The sequence below is a fragment of the Clytia hemisphaerica genome, unplaced genomic scaffold (assembly GCF_902728285.1).
Source record: "Clytia hemisphaerica strain Z4C2 unplaced genomic scaffold, Clytia hemisphaerica genome assembly, whole genome shotgun sequence".
NCBI classification, from domain to species: domain Eukaryota; kingdom Metazoa; phylum Cnidaria; class Hydrozoa; order Leptothecata; family Clytiidae; genus Clytia; species Clytia hemisphaerica.
In genome coordinates, this window is record NW_027103778.1 from 74,775 (window position 1) to 96,690 (window position 21,916).

The following is a 21,916-nucleotide window of genomic DNA, read 5'->3' on the forward strand; positions in this document are numbered from 1 at the left end:
GTTTAATTAATTTGTTATGAAGAGAATAAGTTGTGAAAAATAATTGAACGAAAACTCGATATGACATTTCGCAAATGTGATTGCTACACATCATTATTATGTCACTTTTTAAAGTACCTTTTTTCCCTTATTGTGCATGTTATGTTATGTCTTTTTAACATTCCACAATTTTTACTTGCTTATCACCAGGTGAATGGTGCAAACGTGGAAGACTTAACACAAAAAGAAATCATTAATATTTTCCGACAACTCTCTGGTACTGTCTCCATGGAGTTCTTCAGGTTTGTGCCCGCATTTTTTTAGTACCAGTATAAATTGGACGAAAAGTTTACTGCTTGCATTTCTTGACAGATTGATCTTCTGCAATCGAAAATGATGTTATCAGTTACAAACTCAACTCAACGCTTCAACCTCAATCACGTTCAAAATATCAAATATTTTATTCCCTCTTCTTTTATTAAGACCACCTGACTTAACCCCATCACATAAACGGTACACTTCAGATGACAACTCCAACCTCACTTTGCCACGAACGCCATCCGTGTCACCGAAGAAAGAACAACCAAAGCAATTCATTTTACAAAACGACCAACAAGAAGTGGTTCCACTAAATATTCTAAATTCAAATATTCCAGCCTCTTCATCGACTCCTTTTGAGCTCTCGGACAAGATCGGTGTTTCTGAAGAAGTAACTTTCAACTCAAACGATGGGCTATCATTCGCTGATTCGTTACTCGCCTCTGATGGTGACAACAGTCTCGAAGAAGAACTACCTGCGGCTCCAATACCGGCTGCACCGAAGGTCCTTGTCGAGGGCCATGAACGTCTTTTGCAAATGACCAGTCCACCAGTAGCTGCTGCACCATATGTTGGTGACTCTGATTCAGAATCAACACATAATGAACATTCACAGTTGGAAGGTTTTGACGAATACGGAATATACAATGAAGACAAATATTTACATCAGCTGCCACCTAAGAACCCTACCTCTTCAATCCGTCCTTTATCGGGTACTTCCTCCATCAGAAGTTCGACCCGTAGTGCCAGTGGTATCCCTCGACCAATCAGATCACGATCCAACTCCTTACACTCCAGCGATAGTGGTGGTGGACAATCCCGTCGCAACAGTACTGAAGATCATAATCGACCACCTCCACCTCGTGTCATTTTAGACAAATCTTTTGATAGCTTCATACAAAGAAAAGACTTCAAATTCTACACACCTGGAGTTGTTAATACTGTCTTGTTATCACTGGATAAAAAAATGGCTGTTAATAATATCAATGCTGAATTCATGGTAAGCCTCCCAAAGACATTCATTTAAGATTTTTTGCATTTAGATAGAAGTGATATTTCTGAAGACCTTGTTTTCAAATGTAGTCAGGAAAATTTTTTGTAGCACTGTTTGGAAATAACATTTTCAGTTTTTCGTTAGTTTCATACTACTCTCCCCTTGTCCTTCTTTGAGTATTATATGAATTACTTCACCTTTACAGGCATTACGGCAAATCAAATGTCTTGATACGTGTGATGTTGGAAATCGTGCTTCGAATCGATCAAAGAATCGCGTCAAAACCATTCTGCCATGTAAGTTATTTCATTCTGTTGTCTATAGCTATCAACCCTTAGTGTAAGGAGATTTTGTCAGGTAGGTTCGATGCCAAAACCATATATTTCAAGAGAAAACCACTGCAATGACTTCAGACATTTGACATCGATTCTACCTGGTAAACTCTAACCCAGTCTCCTTGCGCTTTAAGGACTATATTCATGATATGCACCACTGGAGAGTCTTCTGAGAACTTTTGATAAAATTTTCCACCGAAAATGTCACTTAAACAATAGAAAAAGGGGCGTATTGGGTTGAAGAGAAAAAACCTGAAAGGTTGCATAATTTCGTGAAGTCATCGCAATGGTGCATATCATGAATAGAGGTATTCTATATCCCTTCAATTTAAGTTATTCTGAAAACAGAAACACTTTACTTTACGATATTTGAGTCAACTTTTTCCTCTAAGTGTCATTTCCATTTACGTTATCTTAATTAATGATCCTTCAATCCAAATCCAACAGCCTTTGTCCACATTCGCCTTGTACAGTTTTGTTCCTTTGCTTTTTTTCAGACGACAAGAATCGAGTGCAATTGGCTGGTGGCGAAGAATCTGACTACATCAATGCCTCCCATGTCAAGGTCGGTTATTTCTCAAAACCACCCTTTAAATCGAATCTTATTAGTATTAAAATTACATTACAAAGAAGTCTGTCTGCTCTGCTCTGTACAATCCATTTATACCGTGTTAGATGAAAATTTTTTACTTTGACCACTGGTTTAAAGAGTTCATTTTCCATATTAGACAGTGTTCCGATCAATTTTCCACGTGACCAGGCGGTTTGCTATCTTTGAACTTAACAGAAAATGTGAGGTGGGGATTCAAATTAAGAAGCCATCTTTCCATATGTAATGTGAACTTTTCCTAACTGCAGCAGTTTAAATAAAATAACGTATTTCTTTCAGTTACCACTCGATGGGAGCAAACCCTCACAATACATCATTACACAGGTATATTAGCAAACAAACAGACCGCCCCTTTTTTCAATTAACATTCACTCTCATCTATGATAAAATCACACTTATATGTCACTGTCGATATTGAGAGACATCAAAAAGCATTGATTGCGAGTAGATCGTCGATATTTTTAAAGGCGTGGATGAAATGAAATCTCAATTTCCAATTAAAAATGATTTATTGTATATCTTTAGTCGTAGTCTGATTCATAGATCTCTGCAAATCTGCAGGTTGCATGAAGAGCACAAACATGTTAGAATTTTCTAGCCCAATGATATTTTATTTACACACTTTAGGCACCACTTGAATTAACAGTTTGCGATTTCTGGAGATGTGTTTGGGAAAAGAAGGTAGAAGTCATTGTTATGCTGACTAGAGAAGAAGAAAATTCAAAGGTAATCATTTCAAGATGTTCTAGATATTCACGTAATGTTTTACATGAAATCACCCAAAAAGGACTGGGTGTTTGCTAATAACTAATTTTGAACTTAAACAATTAACTAGTGGCAAATAACCCGGCTATTTTGGGTGTTTTCGTGTAAAATATTGTCATGAATACCATTAATTGTTTGAGTGCAGGAATTGCTGTGGAAACCTTTAACGCTAAGAGGTTCATACTCATTCATATGACATCAATTTTTTCTATTTGATTTAACTACAGTGAACAATATGATAATGTTTATTATGTATACCTCCTGTTCAATAATTGTAGATCAAATGTCACAAATACTGGCCCTCCGTGAAGAAGACACCCATGAAATTGATGGATAAGTAAGAAAAAGAATCTTACAGTTGACGCTCTTTTATTCGATTTTCAAGGGAAATCCAATTGGATTTTCATCAAATAGTAGATCTTCGATTAGGAGAATTTCTTGTTGATGATAACTTAAATTTATCGAATAATGGAGCGTATCAAATAGTACAACGTTGTATTCGTTTAAGAGCCATATAGTTTCTAAAAAGTGGATCAATTTTCGTCAAATTTCAAGTTATTATTATAATGTAACAAAGTTCTAGGCGCACGAGGGCCTCTGGAACTGATCGTGAATATACAACGTATTTTACAATTGTCTTGTGTTGAATCTTTTCGGGTGTTTACTCCATGCAGTGTTGAGTCTTTCTTTGAAGACTTTGACTGTCTTTGCTTCAGCGACATCTTTTGGCAATTTATTCCAGGTTGGTATAGTTCGATAAAAGAAGGAATTCGTTTGTACACCACGGAGTCCATCGCTTCCAAAGTTTGGAATCATCTCAAAGTTGTGCCTTCTGTTTGGTCGCGTTCGACGGGCTATCTTGTTTGGGATGGTATCTTTTTCGTAATAGTTGATGTGCTTGTAAACTTGGACCATGTCACAAAAGTGTCTTCTAAACTCGAGCGTAGGAAGATCTAATTCACGCAATCGTTCTTCATAAGACATATTACGACATTTTTGAACAAGTTTTGTTGCCCGTCTTTGTACTCCTTCAATCAGATTTACGTGTTTACGTAGAAACGGAGACCATACTGACTGAGCGTACTCCAGATGCGGGCGAACAAACGTACAATACAATGTTTTAAAGGTACTTGTACTCATGTTTACAAATCCTCGATTGATTATGCCAAGTATCGCGTTTGCTTTTTTGACTTGCTTTGCAATGTGATCTTCAAATGTAAGTTCTGAGTCAATGAGGATTCCAAGATCTTTTTCTTCAAAGACGTGTTCCAATTGGCGTCCATCTAGGGAATATGGATGAGCATGTTTGATGTTTCCAAACTTTCCTAGCGTCAGAACGTGACACTTTTCAGGATGGAATTGTAATAGCCAGTCTTTCGACCATTCTACGAGTGTGTCTATATCATTCTGAAGGGAAACAGAGTCTTCGATGCAGTTGACTTCTTTGAAGATTTTGGTATCATCAGCAAACAGTAGGATCAATGAGATGACCTTTTCAGGAAGATCATTGATGTATAGCACGAACAGTATTGGTCCCAGTACACTACCCTGTGGAATACCACTCACTACAGGGTCTGTAGTCGAGAAGGACTGGTTCACTTTTACTGATTGTGTTCGACCTGTTAGAAATGACGTTATCCATTTTAAGATTGAACCGTTGATGCCATATGCTGATAGTTTCTTGCATAGTCGACGGTGGGGTACAGTGTCGAAAGCCTTAGCAAAATCGAAGTAGATACTATCAACAACGTTTCCTTTCGAGATGCTCTCATAACATATATCCAGATAGTACAAAAGCTGTGTCACGGTTGAACGGTTGTTAATGAAGCCATATTGTTTGTTCGATAAAAGATTATGATCGGAAAGGTGCTTCATGATGTGTTTCCTCAGTATTGATTCCATTAATTTGCACACTACCGATGTCAAACTAACAGGTCGATAATTGACTGCCAAATTCTGAGGTCCCTTGTTTTTGTAGATAGGTGTGACATGTGCCACCTTCCAATCTCGTGGTAATGAGCCTTCAACTAAAGATTTGTTCATGATTACAGCTAAGGGTAGAGACAGATAGTCAGATAATTCCGCTAGTATCCTAGGGTGTATTTCGTCTGGACCAAATGACTTATTATGGTTGAGCTCTTTCAATTGATTCTGTACCATCTCCTCAGAGATATGAATATCTCCGATGGATGAATCAGTTCTCTTTTCAAATGCAGGAAGCTCACCTACTGCTTCTTTTGTGAATACACTGCAGAACTGTCGTTGAAGTATATTGGCTTTTTCGTGATCTTCATGCTTTAACGATGTTTTGACATTTGGTGATTCAAGTAGTGATGAAACTGTACTAGAAGATTTCATCTTGTTACGCACATGTGACCAGAAGATCTTCGGTTTGGTCTTTGCGTTATCACAAATTCTTTGTTCGTAGTTCCTGTGAGCTTGTCTCATCAATTTGTTCACTCTGTTTCTTACAGGGGTGTATTTTGCTCGATTGTATTCTTTTTCTTCGGGCGGTGATTTCATCCATTTCCGATGGAGGCGTCTCTTCTCTGCTATTTCTTTCCGAAGTTGAACTCCAATAGGTATTTTACCTTTCTTCTTCCAGTTTTGACCACCGATGATCTTTATGGGTACAAAACGGTTTCGTATATCCAAAATCTTCTTTCGGAAAAGCTGCCAAAGCTCCTCGGTTGACTTAGAATTAGCCATCTCGGGAAATTGCTTGTACCAATCATCAGAGTTGAGATCTTGTTTCATTGCTTCAAAGTCTGCGTCCTCGTACTTGTATCTTTCTGATTTAGGTTTCAATACAGCATCACATTTGATACTGAAGGTCAAGCAACTATGATCGCTTAAACACAAAGGACTGAGATACTCTAGACATAGAGCTTGGTTAGCTTCACCTGTTAAAATGAGATCGACTAAAGATGGGTCGTCAGTCCCACGGCATCTGGTTGGTTCGTCTACACTTTGGTGGAGAAAGGAGTCGCGAAGGGCTTCAAGAAATTTTTCTTCTTTGCTTTCCTCGAGATGTGGCGTCGTCCAATTTTTCCAATTGATTGTTGGGAAGTTAAAGTCCCCGACAAAGCATTTATGAGAGTATTTGTTGTTTGATGCGATATCTTTGATTAGATGATTCAACTTGTTGTTATTTTCAGCTGACGTGTCTTTGTTCGTAGGGGAGCGATAGATACAGGAGAAGACCAGGAGATCGTTTCCGGATAGACGAATTTCGATTGTGGATGCTTCATTGAAATTGACTTGGTTCATTGATTGGTTGACATCGGTGACCAAATGTTTGATCGATGAATGAGCAAGAATAATTATCCCGCGACCGATGCCAGTGGTCATGTTCGTATGACTGACACATTTATAATGTTTAAGCTCGTGTTCGTGTAGCTCTCGCAGTCCACCGTGCTTTGGTTTCACCTCACATATCGCAATGATGTGGGGATGATGTTTTTCTACATCAAGCACAAGTTGTCGCTTCTTCTCGGGTGTTAGCGTGTCGGCGTTGCAATAAAAGATCCTGATTTCGTTGATCTTTATTTCAACATCATCTACTTGATTTACGTTATGGTTTTCTTGAATTATTGTTCTCCGATTGTTTTCGTTTGAGTAAGATTCTTGGCGAATACTACATTCTTCGTGTCTGTCTTCTTTGTTTGAGATCTGATTTTGACCTTGATGATGTCGAATCCGTTTTTTGAGTCCCCTCGAACTCTCCATTTATAGATATCAGAGTTATCATTCTCATTTCTAGATTTAGCTTTAAACGATAGTTCCCTTACGTTCTTTCTTTCATCTTGTGTTAGATCTTCAGTTACACTCGTTGTCTTGTATTTTTGGATGCCCTTGAGAGAAGGAAGGTTTCCGAGAAGTGAAAATTTTTCCTTTTCGCTAGATAGACAGATTAATAAAGGGCGCTTCTTTTCCTGAGATGGTTTTCCAAGGCGACTGACACGTTTGATAGTAGCGCGTGTGTGAGTGTCTTTAACAAGATCTTCGGCCCATGAATTGTCATCTTCTTGTTCTTGTTCTGCTAAGCCATGAATGACGACGTTGCGAGATCTTTTGATTTTGTCATTTTCTTCTGCTTCTTCTTCACGCCATGCATCTCTAATAGCTTCTCTGATAGTTGTTTGCTTGGCAGATACCTCAGAGGTCTTTGTAGCGTCAGCGTAAGACTTTTCCGACAATGTCTTCATTTCTGTTTTGATAAGTTCTTGCATGCTGTGCTTGAATTTCTCCATGTTGGTTTCAATCTTTTGTTCAACGTATTCCAAAGTGTGGAGTGCTGGATTGTTGTCCAGTTTCTTTTTGAGGTCAGCGAGTTCTTGTTCCCTGGCATCGGCCGCAATTTTGTCTGCTTTGAACTTCTTCAGCAGCTCTGCTTCTTTCTCGGCTTTGATTTTGATGATGTTTTCACAATTTGCCACGTCTCTCTGGAGAGATTTCACCTTTTGATTTGGGGAAGCATATGCACCAATATTCTTGGTCATAGTCACGCAGTTCACGCAAATGAACTTTATTCCTTTTGTCTTTCCAACAATCAGCTGGATGTAGTATGGAGGAAGTTCAGAACACGAATAGTGAACACTTCTCTCGCACTCGGTGCATTTGAGTCGATCTTTTTTCTTATCAGTGATACATCGTGATGGTGTACAAGTCTCCAGATCTTGTGAGCTTGCACTCAATTCTTCCAATGATGATGGTGATTGCAATGGTGAAGGTGTGACTGCTCGACTGCTCCGAAGAATTCTCTTCATTATGATGGATATGAATGAGATTTCCGTTTAAAATAGTCAAAAATGTTGTTTTTTGAGAATTTTTGAGATTTTCTTGAAAAAATGTTGAGCTGTTAAAAATGCGTGTGCTCTAGTTGACGTCAAATATATTATTAGATGTTCGAAATTAGAGGGAGTTTACTATATCTTCTATGCTTCCAAACATGGTCGTTTTTCAGGTTCACAGTGGAATTATTGTACGAAGAATTCAATGGGAGTTACATCTATCGACAAATTCAAATACATAATGTGAAGGTATTTTCCATCAAGAAAGTTCAAGACTGTTTTCATTTTTGAGAGTTTATCCTTTACTATCACACTGACTGAACGGATTTATCATTATCAGTTTATCGATTATCGGTAATTTGTTTTAATTCTGAGTTTCATCGTAATCACTGGTATGAAAATATATTCTATATAAGGGAAAAATCAATATATAATAGCCGCTTTCTTTTTAACCGTTCAACATATTCTATACAAGTGTTATGTCGAGAAAAAAAATATCTCAAAATTAAGTTTTCGTAATTAAATATTTCCCGTTTTCCAAAAGGGAAATATTTGTTAAAACGGGCTTTCTTAATAATAATAATAATTTTCAGTGTTAAAACGCCTTCCGTACGCCCTGACTGACGCCTGTTTTAGCGCCTAAAGAAAGTATACTTTATAAGAATCAAATCAATATCTCTTGATTGAAGGCAATATGCCTTTCGTTCGGTAATTAGTTCTTACAAAGTAAACAAAGGATGTCGAAAAAGATGAGCATATTTATTTTTATTATAAGCATCTACTTTATAAGAATCAAATCAATAACTCTTGATTGAAGGCAATATATCTTTCGGTGATTAGTTATTAAAAAGTAAACAAAGGATGGATAAAAAGATGAGCATATTTATTTTTATTATAAGCATCTACTTTATAAGAATCAAATCAATAACTCTTGATTGAAGGCAATATATCTTTCGGTAATTAAGTCTTACAAAGTAAACAAAGTATGGCGAAAAAGATGAGCATATTTATTTTTATTATAAGTGTCTACTTTTTAAGAATCAAATAAATTTCAGAATTTTTGGCGTTTTCACTGTGATAACATGTGAGCGATAACTTCTCTTTTTGAGATGTGAGCGACCGTCTATCCCATGTCATCTCAAAAGTAAAGTTGAAACCAAGCTTTCTTCCTCCAACTTAAATTTTATCGATAAAACGAATTTAAAATCTACACATGCGTAATTTTGCTTACTTAGGGTTATTTCGATAGGAAGCTCTGCGGGGTATTCTTAGCGACAGCTACTTGCTAATATATGTCAATAATGACCATCATTTTTAAGGAAATATTTAGTCGCATTTTTGCGAATCTTGTTTTCCTTTTTTCAACAGATGGACAAATCGCTCTTCATAACACAAGCATGCTTCACCCAATGGCCTGAAACTGGCGTTCCCAAGGTATGGTTTTCGCTATCAGTTTCTTTCACTTTTAGTCATATTATATTACATCATTTCATCGTCTGCATTTTTATTTTAACATTGATCTACCTAAAGGGAACTAACTTCTTCGGCGAATGGCTGGGTAAATTGGTTCTTTGTTTGCTCAAAAAATAGTATTTTAGACCAATTTTAGGGGTTCTTTTACAAAATGATGAAAAAACTTGGCGAGACAGCATTTTGGCAAACTTCGCAAAATTCTGACACTCACTAAAAGTTAAAAAAGTTATTCGTAATAAGGGTTAGGTTTCAAACAAAATGATTTTAGCTGCATTATTTTGTCTTCTTTAATGTACAGGATGCAATAGAATTTCTGGGCTTCATGAAGTTTGTACGCAATTTTAGCAGTTCTTCAACCACTGTCGTTCATTGCAGGTAACCGAACAATTTATTATTTTCAGTCTGAGACTTTCTTAATATCTGGTAGTCTTTTATGCTAAACGACTAAATTGAAAATATGTAGAATACGATAAGGAAAGGCATGTTGAACAAACTAACACTATCCCGTAAGAATAATGGTGTTTTCATATATTACCTATATTACTGTATTACACGGATCATGACCGACTCCAGTCTAAATGTCTGGAAAAAGTTAATATTGTCCCATAGTTATAGCTGTGAGTTTTAAATCTCCCCTTTCTCCTGACTTTTCATCAATAAAGCGGATTTTTATGATTGTTCACCTCTGTTAGTGTCGGAGTAGGGCGGAGTGGAATCTACGTTGTCTTGGATGCCATCTGGAACTCTGTCGAACAAGATACCAAGGTCAGTACAACTACTTTTTGACATGGTGAAGTGGAAATTTTTCACAAAACTCTTCTTGTGAATCTGTCTTGTTCTATGGCGTAGTAGTGTAGTGGTTATCAACCTTGATTCTCGTCTGGGAGGTCAGGGTTCGATTCTCACTCGGTGCTATGATTCACTTTGCAAGTGAATTGTACCTTCGCCCGGGTCGACCCATGCCTTGTGAGGGGAACTGGGTACCATCACTCTGATAAGAGAGTATGGGGAGTATGTCAGGCATTGCATATGGTATGGTGAAGAATACTCATAGGCTCAACACCTTCGAAGATGTATGTCCTCCCGTGTAGTTTGAGTATCTGTAATAACTGCAATAACTCCGTCGTGTCGCGAGTGCAGGTGTCTGGTAAGCGTGTTAATTTCCCTATCCTAGGGTAGGTATCTATCCAGGGATAGGGCCCATTCCGAATGATTCGGAGGGTTCACTTGTCTTGTCTCTTCTCATAAGATGGTTACATCAAAATTACTGAAACACTTAGTAAAATTGTTTCCAATTTCAATTTGTATTTTTAGATAGACATTGCGAAAATGATTCAACAAGCTAAAGAACAACGCCAACTTCTTATACAAACAAAGGTAAAATTTTGAATTACTGTAAAACGATTAAACATCAAGAACCCGTGCAAAACGCCTGGGCCCACAACACCCTTTTCTAACGTTTTTTTAGGAAAATAAAAAGGCAAACTAAAAGATTTAAATAATTGAAATTTTAAACCTAACTAAGTCACAGCACAGGACAAAACCTAGAGACAAAAGGCTGCACAAAGTGTGATGGTTATTTTGATTCAAGCAAAAAGCAGCATGGTTATGATGAATAACCAGCTCAGATCGTCACATTCGCCATATTCCTTTAGAACGTGATATGCGCATGTGTAGAATGATGATCTGTTATGAGATTACCCTCCCCATCGCAACGCAAGTCAATTTTTTGTAAAATAAGAATAGAACTTTATGAATTGTCATTCATATGTTTTTTGGACCTACCCCGGTGGGGTGAAGGTCCTATAAATTCACCTCTGTCCGTTCGTCCGTCTGTCCGTTCGTTACCAGCTTTTCTCGAGATTGAATCATAGGAATCATTTGATTTTTGGTACAAAGGTGCAAAACGGTGATGGCCAAAATGTGACGGAGCCCGATTTTCGGAAAAAAAATTTTTTGGGCAAATTTGGGCCAAAAAACGGCTAAAAAACGGGTTTTTTGGACTTTGTGAAAAATTGGATCATTAAATTTTTTTGATTTTTTGCATGAAAGTAGGGTACCATCATAGGTAAAAGATGGCTCAAGCAGATTTTTGCAAAAAAAATTATTTGGCTTAAAAAACGCATGTTTATCTATAAGAATCACTATTAATAAGCATACATCAATGTTCTTAGTCAAATTACTCAATTTCTTTATGAGATAGAAGTTTTTTTGCTCATGAGGGCTTACTTTTGAAGAATATGTGTGTTTAGACATGAAATTTTGGTTGCTTGGCGTGTTTTTATAGAAAAACTGGCCAAATTCAATATTTTTTTATAAGCACATTATCAATTACTTAGGTATTAGCTTTTCTCCAGATTGGCTCTTTCATTCTTTAAGACTTTTAGCACAAAGATGCATAACTATAAACCCTCGAATGTGATGGAGCCCAATTTTCGAAAAAAAAATGTTTTTGAGCAAATTTCGGCCAAAAAACGGCTAAAAAGCGGGTTTTTTGGACTTTGTGAAAAATTGGATCATTGATTTTTTCTGATTTTTTGCATGGAAGTAGGGTACCATCATAGGTAAAAGATGGCTCAGGGAGATTTTTGCAAAAAGATTTGTTGGCTCAAAAAACGCATGTTTATCTATAAGAATCACTATTAATAAGCAAACATTAATGTTCTTAGTCAAATTACTCAATTTTTTTACGAGATAGATGTTTTCTTTGCTCACGAGGGCTTACTTTTGAAGCATATGTGTGTTTAGACATGAAATTTTGGTTGCTTGGCGTGTTTTTATAGAGAAACTGGCCAAATTCGATATTTTTTTATAAGCACATTATCAATTACTTAGGTATTAGCTTTTCTCGAGATTAGCTCTTTCATTCTTTATGATTTTCTGCACAAAGATGCATAACTATAAACCCTCGAATTTGACTGAGCCCGATTTTCGAAAAAGAATGTTTTTGGGCAAATTTGAGCCAAAAAACGGCTAAAAAAAGGGTTTTTTGGACTTTGTGAAATATTGGATCGTTGTTTTTTTCTGATTTTTTGCATGAAAGTAGGTAAAAGATGGGTCAAGCAGATTTTTGTAAAAAAACTTTTCAGTTCAAAAAACGCATCTTTATCTATAAGAATCACTATTAATAAGCATACATCAATGTTCTTAGCCAAATTACTCAATTTTTTGATGAGATATATGTTTTTTTTATGCTCACGAAGTCTTGAATATGAAAGAATACGAAAGAGCATGAAATTTTGGTTTCTAAACGTTTTTTTATAAGAAACAAACGACTAATTTTAATAAATCGTCACTATTTGTGTTGTGAATGATTGTTTAACGTTCATGCTCACGTAGATATCAATTATATATGTGTTAAATGCATAACCAGGTAGGTCCATAAAAGTATCACTTGTTTCTTTATATTTCAGGAACAATACTCTTTCATTTACCAAGCTGCAAAAGAACTATTTCAAGACCTGGACAGCACGCTGACGGTCCGCTCATAAGAAACAAAAACCAAATTTTCGACACAGTTCGATTTTTTAAGCAAAACACAAAGCACCAAAAATTTATAGATTTTATTATTATCTATAGGGTAATGTACAAAGTTTTTAACTTTATTTATTTTTTTTGCATGAAAATTATTGTTTTTCTTTTTTATCTATCCTGGAATGCAATTTATATATTATAGAAAAATATTTATCGAATTTTTATGAAGTAGAAATTATAATTTTAAGAATATTATAAAAGTGAGTGTGTATGTATTACCAACGTGTTTGACTTGTTGTATCTCATTATTTGTCTTTCATGCCTGCACATTACTGTTTATGTCATTTATTTTCTTAAAAAATTATACTCTGTACCAGAGTGTATATCACGTTTATCGTATCGTAGTACAATGAATTTCGAAATTATTCGTAGTTATGGGGTCTGTGTACAGACTAGATAAATTATTGTTTCTTTAGAATTTTAATTGAAGTTCAATTATCTCCTCTTCGTTTATTTTAGATACAAGATAAACTATAACTAAAATAAAAAACTTGAAAAGACTTGTGATTGCGGTGTGCGTTGAATAAGGCTTGGTTTACACTTTACGAAGACAAAGTTTATTCAGTTGCTAAAGATGAGACTGAAGAAGAAAAACAAGTAAAATAATATCAGTCTGCTTGAAAACTGGCAAATTTTAAATAAATCCCAACATAAAATTGACTGGCGTTCTAAAGTCAATTACACTAGGAAACGTACATTTGGCGACCTTTTCCTGACCTGTGTACCTTTTGAACAAGACAGAAACTATCGAATACTAGCCAAAGTTTACATTACCCGACCAAAGAAACCACAAAACTACCACGCTTATACTAACCGTTGAATCTCATACCGTTTATTGTTTCGAAATCTTATGATAACAACGTAATTTTTTGGCGTTTGAAGTAAAAACCCATCGACCAGACGAAACGTAAGCAAAGATTAAGCAAAGATTAGCCTTTTAAAAGGCTAAAAAGCAATAAATCACCCTAATATTATGAATTGATTAATTATACATCAATCAAGCACGTACAATGTTTCGCGAGGAATTAATTCATTAAAAACCAACTCTGTAATTGAAACATTGTTTATTAATTGTGTACACGTTTTTTTAATAAGAACATCCAAAAATTTTGAAGCCTTCGGATGTTCTTAACATGTTCTTATTTTCGCCTTTTTTTGAGTATTTTTGTCCATTTTCTTAAAAAATTGGGTGTTTTTAGAGTCCGCGAAGCCTTAAAATGTTGTTAACTTTTTCTTAGCACTTTGGCCATCGAACCCTTATATTCTTATATAGTTTGTTCTTATAAAATAATATGTATCCCTTCAACTTTGATTGCGATATGGGGGTCATTGGAAACTTGACCTATGTAATGAAATCCATCAACTGACACTTTGCCCTCATCCAATCCCACCTAAACTAACAAGATACCTTGCCTTATAAAATGCTCTGAGATGGCTGGATTTTTGTACAAACCAAATGGTGAGGACACCAACAATCATTCATAAAAGACGAAAGAGAATCTGAAGAAATACATTCAGAATAATGGAAAACTTTATATTTCTACTGTTGGCTTTATCTTTGAATTTGGGTAAGTAATTTTTGTTTTCATATGCAGTTAATCCTCTTTTTTTTTTAAACGACTTTCAATTTCTGAGACTTTTCTCGTTTGTTTTTAGAATGGATAACTGGCTGTGTTCCTGACATGTTCACTAGGAAATGTAAGACCTTCTTCCTTATTTTTACACCCTGTTGTTCATGATATTCATGACGTAATATATTTTTCTACGAAAATACCCTGGTTTTGCAAGTTGTGGCAAATTGAAGCTAGAGAAAAATTGGCAAAACATTACGTAATAGGAACACATCATGAATTATCATTACTTAAATTTTATCCTTTTTGCATGCTTTCATTTTGGCGTATTAGTTGCGATTTAAAATTTTGCGTCAATTATAGGGCCACATACAGATAATTCATTCAAAAAGCTGAGTGCCTGACTTCTCTGGAATTTAAAGAGGATCCTTCTACTAAAACGTTGTGTTAAATACGAATGTATCCCTTTTTTAGTCGACAACAAATTGGTAGATATCCCTGTAACATCGTTATCTTACGATGCATCCAAAACTGCATTGGTTGAAAAGCTCATTCACGATGTCCTTCAAGACGATTTCACATCAGATGCCGTCTATCAATGTAAACATTCCCAAACCGGATGGGTTAATATTACAACAGATGTTTCACATTTCGTCCATTTGAAGGTCTCAGGTTTACAATCAAACCCACCTAAGATGATCTGCCAACCTTTCAATGAAACTTATGGCAAACCAACAACATATTACTACATTGGTTTTTACGACCGTACCTTTAATGTAGCTCAAGGTCGTTCTTTAGAAGAGTCTCACTTCTTTTTACAAAGAAGCTTTCGTAACCGATGGGCTTTGGCAGCTGTTGGTAAATTTTATCCTTGCTCCGACCAAGCTTTAAGCGTTTATAATGCACGTCTAATGCCAAATACTGGTTCTCAATCCGACAATCTGATTGGAGTCTCTCATTTACAATTCCGACCTTCCTGGCCACATCTTTACATGGCGAAACATGGTGAACCATTAAACTCATCAATCTTGGCAAACCACGAAAAATTATTCTCCTTCCCTGGCAATACCCTAACAGTAAACCACCATTCAATCCTCTGGTATGATCACACGGGTAAAGATGCTGTCAGTACCCAATTCCTGGCTGATGCGTGGTTGGACCTGCAGAATGGAGACAGAGCAGATGTCCATCTATCCCTTACCATTGAGAAGCAATATTGGAAAGTTGATATGAGCGTTGTCAACCATAATTGGAATAAAATCTTTGCTGCCTATTTTGGTCAAACTAATCCCTTCTTGGGCATACCTAATGATGACTTGGGAGAAAAACTTGATAGAGGAGTCTTTTATATGAGTGTAAGATAAATACTACGATTTTTTATTTTACAGTTTAGATCAAATTCTAGCCTTTACCTCTTGTAAAATAACGTTTTTTCGACTTTAGATTCCTACAACTGAAGTTTGATTTATTAAAAGTAATGTTCTTAATTTTAGACAACATTCACAAGTGAGCATGGGAACGAAAAGAAAGGCCAAATAGCTCATGATGGTCATCCACGATACGGAATTGCGGCTAGTGGGAGATTTCATTCCAATCAAAATATGCCGGTTCATCTATTTCGTGGTTTGAATTTCGACTTCAAGGCGTCCGGAAAACTTCTTGAAACTGCAACTTTGAATTTTGAAATGGAATCAAATTCTTGTCTTGATCATGTCGGAGTAAGTTTTACTTAACCTTCTCGGTCTTTGGTCCGGACAACTTAATGTAAACTTTCTTATTCTCGGGCGCTTTATAAAGAGTATTGAGAGAGATCTGCTAGTGTTTTTCGAGAATGTACAGTTGACACTCTCCAAATCGATTTTCAAGGGGAATTGGATTTTCATCGAATAAGGGAGCGTAACGAATAGAGCGTCATTTATGTGAAGTTCTCCATGACGATGGTTTTAAATATTATCGAACAATGGAGCGTGTCAAATTGTAGAACGCCGAATTAGAGAGCGTTAAGTGTAAGTAAATTTATGCTCAGCAGTCAAAAATTCAGAAATAAGGTTTAATATAAAAGATCTGACACAATATTTTTAATTTCTAGGATCCTTTGAACAGATTCACACGAGTTCACGGATTATGGGGTCCCATGAGAAAGGTTGCTTTACCGAAGCCTGGTCAAAAGGAAGCCTACATTGTCGAGGAAAACATAGAATACACTGGGAATCTCAAATGTCCAAGAAATTATTTTCGTTTTGGTTATATCAAATTTGACGGATTAGATTCTACTATGACGAAAAGTACAATCACATTTTCGTTCATTGAAAATCGATTTGGACGTCATTTGCGCTTCGTTTGTACCGCTTATATGAGAATCAAAGATCTCATTACCATCTTAGAGACAGAAGGTTGAGTTTTTATATATATTGTAATATTTTAATTTTGAAAGTTGTATTTCAGAAATGAATTTTGAAAGAAACGCCAAGTTCTTTATTAAGGCATTCTTATTCATCATCAAAACTTCTTAATTTCTTTGTCCCTGAACCGACCGTAAGGTAAAATGAGGTCTCAAAAATATAAATAATTCCTGAATCGCCAAAGCTAATTTCCTACTTTTGCACCAATTCACTGTTCAATTCGCCAAAATTCGCCTTTTTGATATTTGAAGCCCCAGGGTGGGAGTGGTAGAATCTACCACCGTTGATTATGTTTTATCATAACACAAACTTTCAAGAGGAAAAAAAGGTTTGATGCCAAAAAGCGATAACGTCGTCACAAAATTTCCACCTGTAGGAAAAATGCCCAAATGGATGGTTTACAAAAACGTCTCTCATAGTCGAACCGATAAAGATATTTTGATTCTGAAAGATGAAAGGCGTTTCTTTAACACAATTTTTTTTTTTTTCTAAAATAAAATATATTTCTTGTTAGGAAGTAGTCAAAACAGTTAAATATATAGATATAAACAAAGCAATGAGCGGCTAACAAATTCTAGAAGTATAACGAAATATGTATATATATGGGGAGCTAGACATAACTTGTAGCCTCCGTAATGTCAATGTCCGTAATGTTTGTACGCATTTTTTTGGGCACCCTACTACCTCTAACACATAACACTGTTGATCGTAATAAAGCGAAGGACAACTTTGTTCTGATATAATTGAGAGTTAAAGAGAATAGTCCCCCCTTTTTCTCAGAAAGTAACAGAGCCAGTTATCTGATACTCCGATGGCGTATTGGCGGCCGCCCACGCTAAAGCTCTAAAGGAGCGGGCCAATATACCATCGGAGAGAAATAGTAGTCATCCATTGATGTGCCGACATAAGTTTAGCCCTCATTTTCGGGGCCGTGCTGAACGCTCAAAAATTGTTTTTTTGAGATCTGGCGCCTCAAAAAGACCGTCAAATCACTGTCGTTAGTTACCACGTCATGAGTATGTCGGCAAAAATTACAAACAACATATTGTACACAAAAAAGAAGCTACCAATTAACTGTATTGCGAGCGAAGCGAGCGAAAAAAATTGCAAGAATTTTAAAATTATTTTAGTAAAATTGGTCCTGGGCGCAATTTAAGGCGTATTAAGTATGAATTTTGAGATTGGGGCATTTAAAAAAATCTCTTTTGGCGCCCTTTGCTCTTCGGCGCCCCTTCAAAAAAGCTCCGCTGGGGGGGCCATGGGCCCCCCCGGCCCCCCCCTGCCACAACGCCACTGTTATAGATGCTGATTATGACTCTTCTCTTCTTTCAGGCTTTTTTGTGTACAATGTTATTTCTATTTTGTTTTTGCTTCTGTGATCAGTTTAAAGAAGGAAAAATACTTATTAATTTCGCATAGCGAAAGTATTACAATCGGTTTTCTGCAGTCGTAGTGCTAAAAATCAACACTCAGCACTCGTTCTTCGTGTTCATAGTGCTCCACATGTTCTTCTAGAACATTCTAGAATATTCTAAAGATGGACTCACGCACAAAGTTGAATAACAGCGTCTCTTTAATGGTTCTGCAAGGTGAATGTAACCAAGGGTTTGTAAACATTCCTTGTGAAAGCTTTTTAATGGCTGCTTGAAGTCAAGACTTTTTGTACACTTTTCCTGCTGTGTATATATTTTTATTATGTTTTCTGGTAACTTGTAGAGTATTTAAAGAGGTTTGTCATTCGTTTATTACTTAGTATTTTATGTTTGTGTAGTTATTGAATGCACCAATAAGCTTTTACAGTGCTCAGTAGAGTTTTTGGCTTCTTTTTGACCACACCCCCACAAGCACAACAACTGACAGCGACAGCAGATGACAGAACCCTTCAATACAAAAACACAGGTATAATATTTTTTAGCAATTAGTCATAGGTATTGATAGTGAGATGAATAGAGCTTTTCGTCGTTGATCACATTCATATATGGAAGCAGCCATTTTTTATACAAATCATAAGATTGCCGAAATAGATTTGTATGGTTTTGCATATATAAATGTAGAAAATGACGTCATTTTCAAAATGATTTATCTTTTTTCAATTTATGATTCACCTGTACCTGTACCTCAAGCGCTGTTTGGTGGAAATAGGGCTTTCTGTGGTTATATAGACCACAAACCTTTTGATTTTTGGTAATATTATTCGATCGTGTGTTCGATTGCGTTCGAGTAAAACGTTTGATTGGTTTGATTGATTATAAATTACCTTCGATTATGTTTGATTACGATTATGTTCTATAAGTTTGATTGGGATTAAATTAAATTGGATCACTTCTTTAGAGCTTTTTTAGCGTGGACGGCCAAGCGCGTAAGTATAAACGGTACGATAGTGTATAAAATCGAATACAATTAAATCAATCGAGTGTAATCGAACATAATCAGTACAATCAAACGGCAAATCCTTGGTGATATTCGATTGTGATTATTATTCTATTGCATTCAATTGATTCGGCGTTCGATTCATTCGATTGCCACCGTGTCTGGCTGGCCATAACATGTGAAGGTGGAAATCAATCTACAGTATATCTTATCCACCATTGGTCATTGTTGGAAAAAGTTTTTGATTGTAACGAGTGGGAGAATGTTAAATAGACCTATTGCTAGTCCGGATGTCCTGTTGAATAATTAAAAACTCTAGCACTAAAACAATGACCACATATAGCACATAATTATTCTGATTATGCATTTATTTTTCTTAATCATTGTTTTGAGGCTGGTCTTTTTAAATTAATCAACATCCTGACTAGCAAAGGATCTATCTTGAATAGACCTTTGTTTTCATAGGACACTATGTCCAGGTTAAATAAGGCTACGACCCTGCCAGCACAGCAGCCTTGCTGAAGCACTGGACACAAAATGGCTGGTGTCAACCGAGAAAACTTTGTTTCACTGGACAAGGGACCAGATTTAAATAGACCTTTTTTCAAAGAGGCCACCCTTTTGAATAATTATGTAGTCCAGCAGAAAAACAATGATAAAACCATGCATAATTATTACAATATGCATGATACAGTAATTATGCATGGCTCTATCATTGTTTTTATGGCTGGACTACATAATTATTCAACAGGACGTCCTCTTTGAAAAAAGGTCTCTGTTGCTGGGTAAAAGGAAAAAGTCTGGTGCTTGCTAATAATACTTTTCAGCATCCAACAGAAGATGAGCAACAGTCTGGTGCATCGGCAGGGTAGACGAAGCTCCAACATCACAACCAACAAACACAAAGAATATTTATAAATGAGTTTATTCATCTTATTGTTGTTTTGATGCTGGAGTCTGGAGTTTTTAATTGTATTCAACTTGACATTGCACTCCTGAAGGGGCCATCAACAAATCATTTTCAATTTTTAATGGCATTCGGCTGTTAACGAGTAGAGGAAGGTTGACCCCATGCTGCTAAGAAGATTTGTAAAGGTCAATAATGTTTTTTTTTTCCATAAAGCATAACATTGCTTTTCTATAAGCATGCATTTTGATATCCAAACAATGGATCTTATTGTTTAATAAAATTCGAACCTGAAATAGGGGTACAGCAAGTGGGAAAAAAATTGAGTGACAGTGCTAAATAAGCCCCTTATTCTGTCTCGGCCACAAGCCTTGGTTGAGCTTTTTTAACATATTTTCATTCGGTTCGAAAATTTGGGCCTAAAACAGCCATATTTTAGTTAGTTTATTAATTGATACTCTCATTTTACAGTTTGGAAAAATCTAACTCAGATTGAGCCTTTGGGTATATTTATTTTTTGAGTATTCATTTTTGAGTGCAAGTTATACTTATCCGTTCCTAAGAAGTATAAAGTGTTAGACTACTGTAGCCTAGGATAATTTATACTATTCTTCTGTATGAAGTCAATTGTGAAATTGCCATCTATAGAAAGCCTTTTCTACGCTTATAAAAAAAGAATCTTGATGATGATTTATGAAAAGGATTTAGGGGGTTTGTACTTTTACAGTGTGACGGGATTGGCCCTTTTTAGTACGGTATTACGGGATTTGACGAAAAAAAGACGGGAAAACGGTATTTTAAAATCAGACGGTGACGGTATTTAGCCTATTTTTTTGCTATTATGCCGGTATTTTAACCTCTACAAACTGGTGTGACAGTGTTATCATTTTTTTCAATTTTCGGGATTACGGGATTCAGCCAAAATTTTGACGGGAAAACGGTATTTCGAACCCCTACAAACCAATGAAATATAAGCCCGAAGGGCTAGAAGTCAATCTCTTTGGTAGGATTTGAAGCCAACAAATCCTACCAAACTTGCGCGGCCTTGAGCGGCTCGCCTGGTTTTTACACAAATGCCAGATTGAAACTAAAATTTACCGCTAAATTTCGAAAAAAATATCAATCGTAAACAAAGGAATTACTACATTCAATCTGTCGTCAAAAATGCACTTTTTCTTGTCTGAGAAAGGTTTCGGGCTTTATCTCAATGCTAGAACCCCCCCCCCCCCCCATTTAGGTTTTCTATGAAAAAGTAAAATGGTATCTACAACCTCGTGTACAATATTCTTCATGCATCACGTTTAACACGTCGTTGTACAGCAGATACCCCCCCCCCCTTGACCTCGTTATTTTATGGTCAATTTTTCTCATTTCGAATATTATGCGAAATTTTCGACTTCCGAGTCGTCTTGTTTGAGTATTTCTACATGCCCTCCTTGTGAAAAGAATGATAATATTTAGCATGATTCCTTCTCCAAAAAGTTTTGTATTTGAATTTATTTCGTGAAACCTTTTGAAGTTTTTTCTGACCCAAATTTTGTCGGCCATGACACCTTCCCTGTCCAAATTGCACTCGGGCCCATTTTTCTAAAAAATTACGCGGTCAGGCGAAATTCCGTAATGTATTTCTTCCAGATGTTGAAAATTTTCCCGACCTTCAGAGCTTTAGCGTGTCGGAAGAAAATTTCTACATCGGGTGCCAGATAACAGAGCCAGCGACCTGATGAAAATTTGGGCTTCTCTGCCAGAACCTCCGTTAGTAGTAAAGATTAGAGGGGTGAAAGAGCCGCCTTCAATTCTGATAATCCTTTGGTTGTATTGGCGTTTCTTCTCTTTCTCGTTGGCACTGAACATGGCATTGGGGC

The 21,916-nt window shown here is 36.2% G+C and overlaps 2 protein-coding genes across 3 annotated transcripts in view; both read left to right on the plus strand.

Moving 5' to 3' along the window:
- LOC136806169 (tyrosine-protein phosphatase non-receptor type 13-like) overlaps window positions 1-13,032 on the plus strand; it is a 35,067-nt gene extending 22,035 nt beyond the window's left edge. Inside the window, exons 35-47 of one of the 2 annotated variants that reach the window (XR_010846527.1) lie at window positions 190-281; window positions 463-1,297; window positions 1,497-1,587; window positions 2,124-2,191; window positions 2,516-2,560; window positions 2,864-2,962; window positions 3,280-3,338; window positions 7,968-8,148; window positions 9,163-9,228; window positions 9,566-9,642; window positions 9,960-10,032; window positions 10,582-10,644; window positions 12,681-13,032. Coding sequence is in view for 1 of the 2 variants with exons in the window: in XM_067062731.1 (XP_066918832.1) it covers window positions 190-281; window positions 463-1,297; window positions 1,497-1,587; window positions 2,124-2,191; window positions 2,516-2,560; window positions 2,864-2,962; window positions 3,280-3,338; window positions 7,968-8,043; window positions 9,163-9,228; window positions 9,566-9,642; window positions 9,960-10,032; window positions 10,582-10,644; window positions 12,681-12,758 (1,722 nt within the window). In the remaining variant the exon portion in view is untranslated. The remainder of the gene's footprint in view (window positions 1-189; window positions 282-462; window positions 1,298-1,496; window positions 1,588-2,123; window positions 2,192-2,515; window positions 2,561-2,863; window positions 2,963-3,279; window positions 3,339-7,967; window positions 8,149-9,162; window positions 9,229-9,565; window positions 9,643-9,959; window positions 10,033-10,581; window positions 10,645-12,680) is intronic. The other variant, XM_067062731.1, reaches the window with a different exon arrangement.
- Window positions 13,033-13,258: 226 nt separating this feature from the next.
- Window positions 13,259-16,864, plus strand: LOC136806170 (uncharacterized). Its single transcript, XM_067062732.1, has 5 exons — window positions 13,259-14,369; window positions 14,458-14,499; window positions 14,847-15,727; window positions 15,866-16,090; window positions 16,462-16,864. Exons 1-5 carry the CDS (start codon window positions 14,324-14,326, stop codon window positions 16,768-16,770), a joined length of 1,503 nt encoding a protein of 500 aa, XP_066918833.1. The 5' UTR covers window positions 13,259-14,323; the 3' UTR covers window positions 16,771-16,864.
- Window positions 16,865-21,916: the final 5,052 nt, after the last annotated feature.

Bases quoted from the DNA above. Each gene is read 5' to 3' on its own strand.
- LOC136806170 (XM_067062732.1), top strand. From the start codon at position 14,324: ATGGAAAACTTTATATTTCTACTGTTGGCTTTATCTTTGAATTTGG. The intron at 14,370-14,457 runs GTAAGTAATTTT...GTTTGTTTTTAG, and splicing joins GGCTTTATCTTTGAATTTGG to AATGGATAACTGGCTGTGTT. The intron at 14,500-14,846 runs GTAAGACCTTCT...TCCCTTTTTTAG, and splicing joins TGACATGTTCACTAGGAAAT to TCGACAACAAATTGGTAGAT.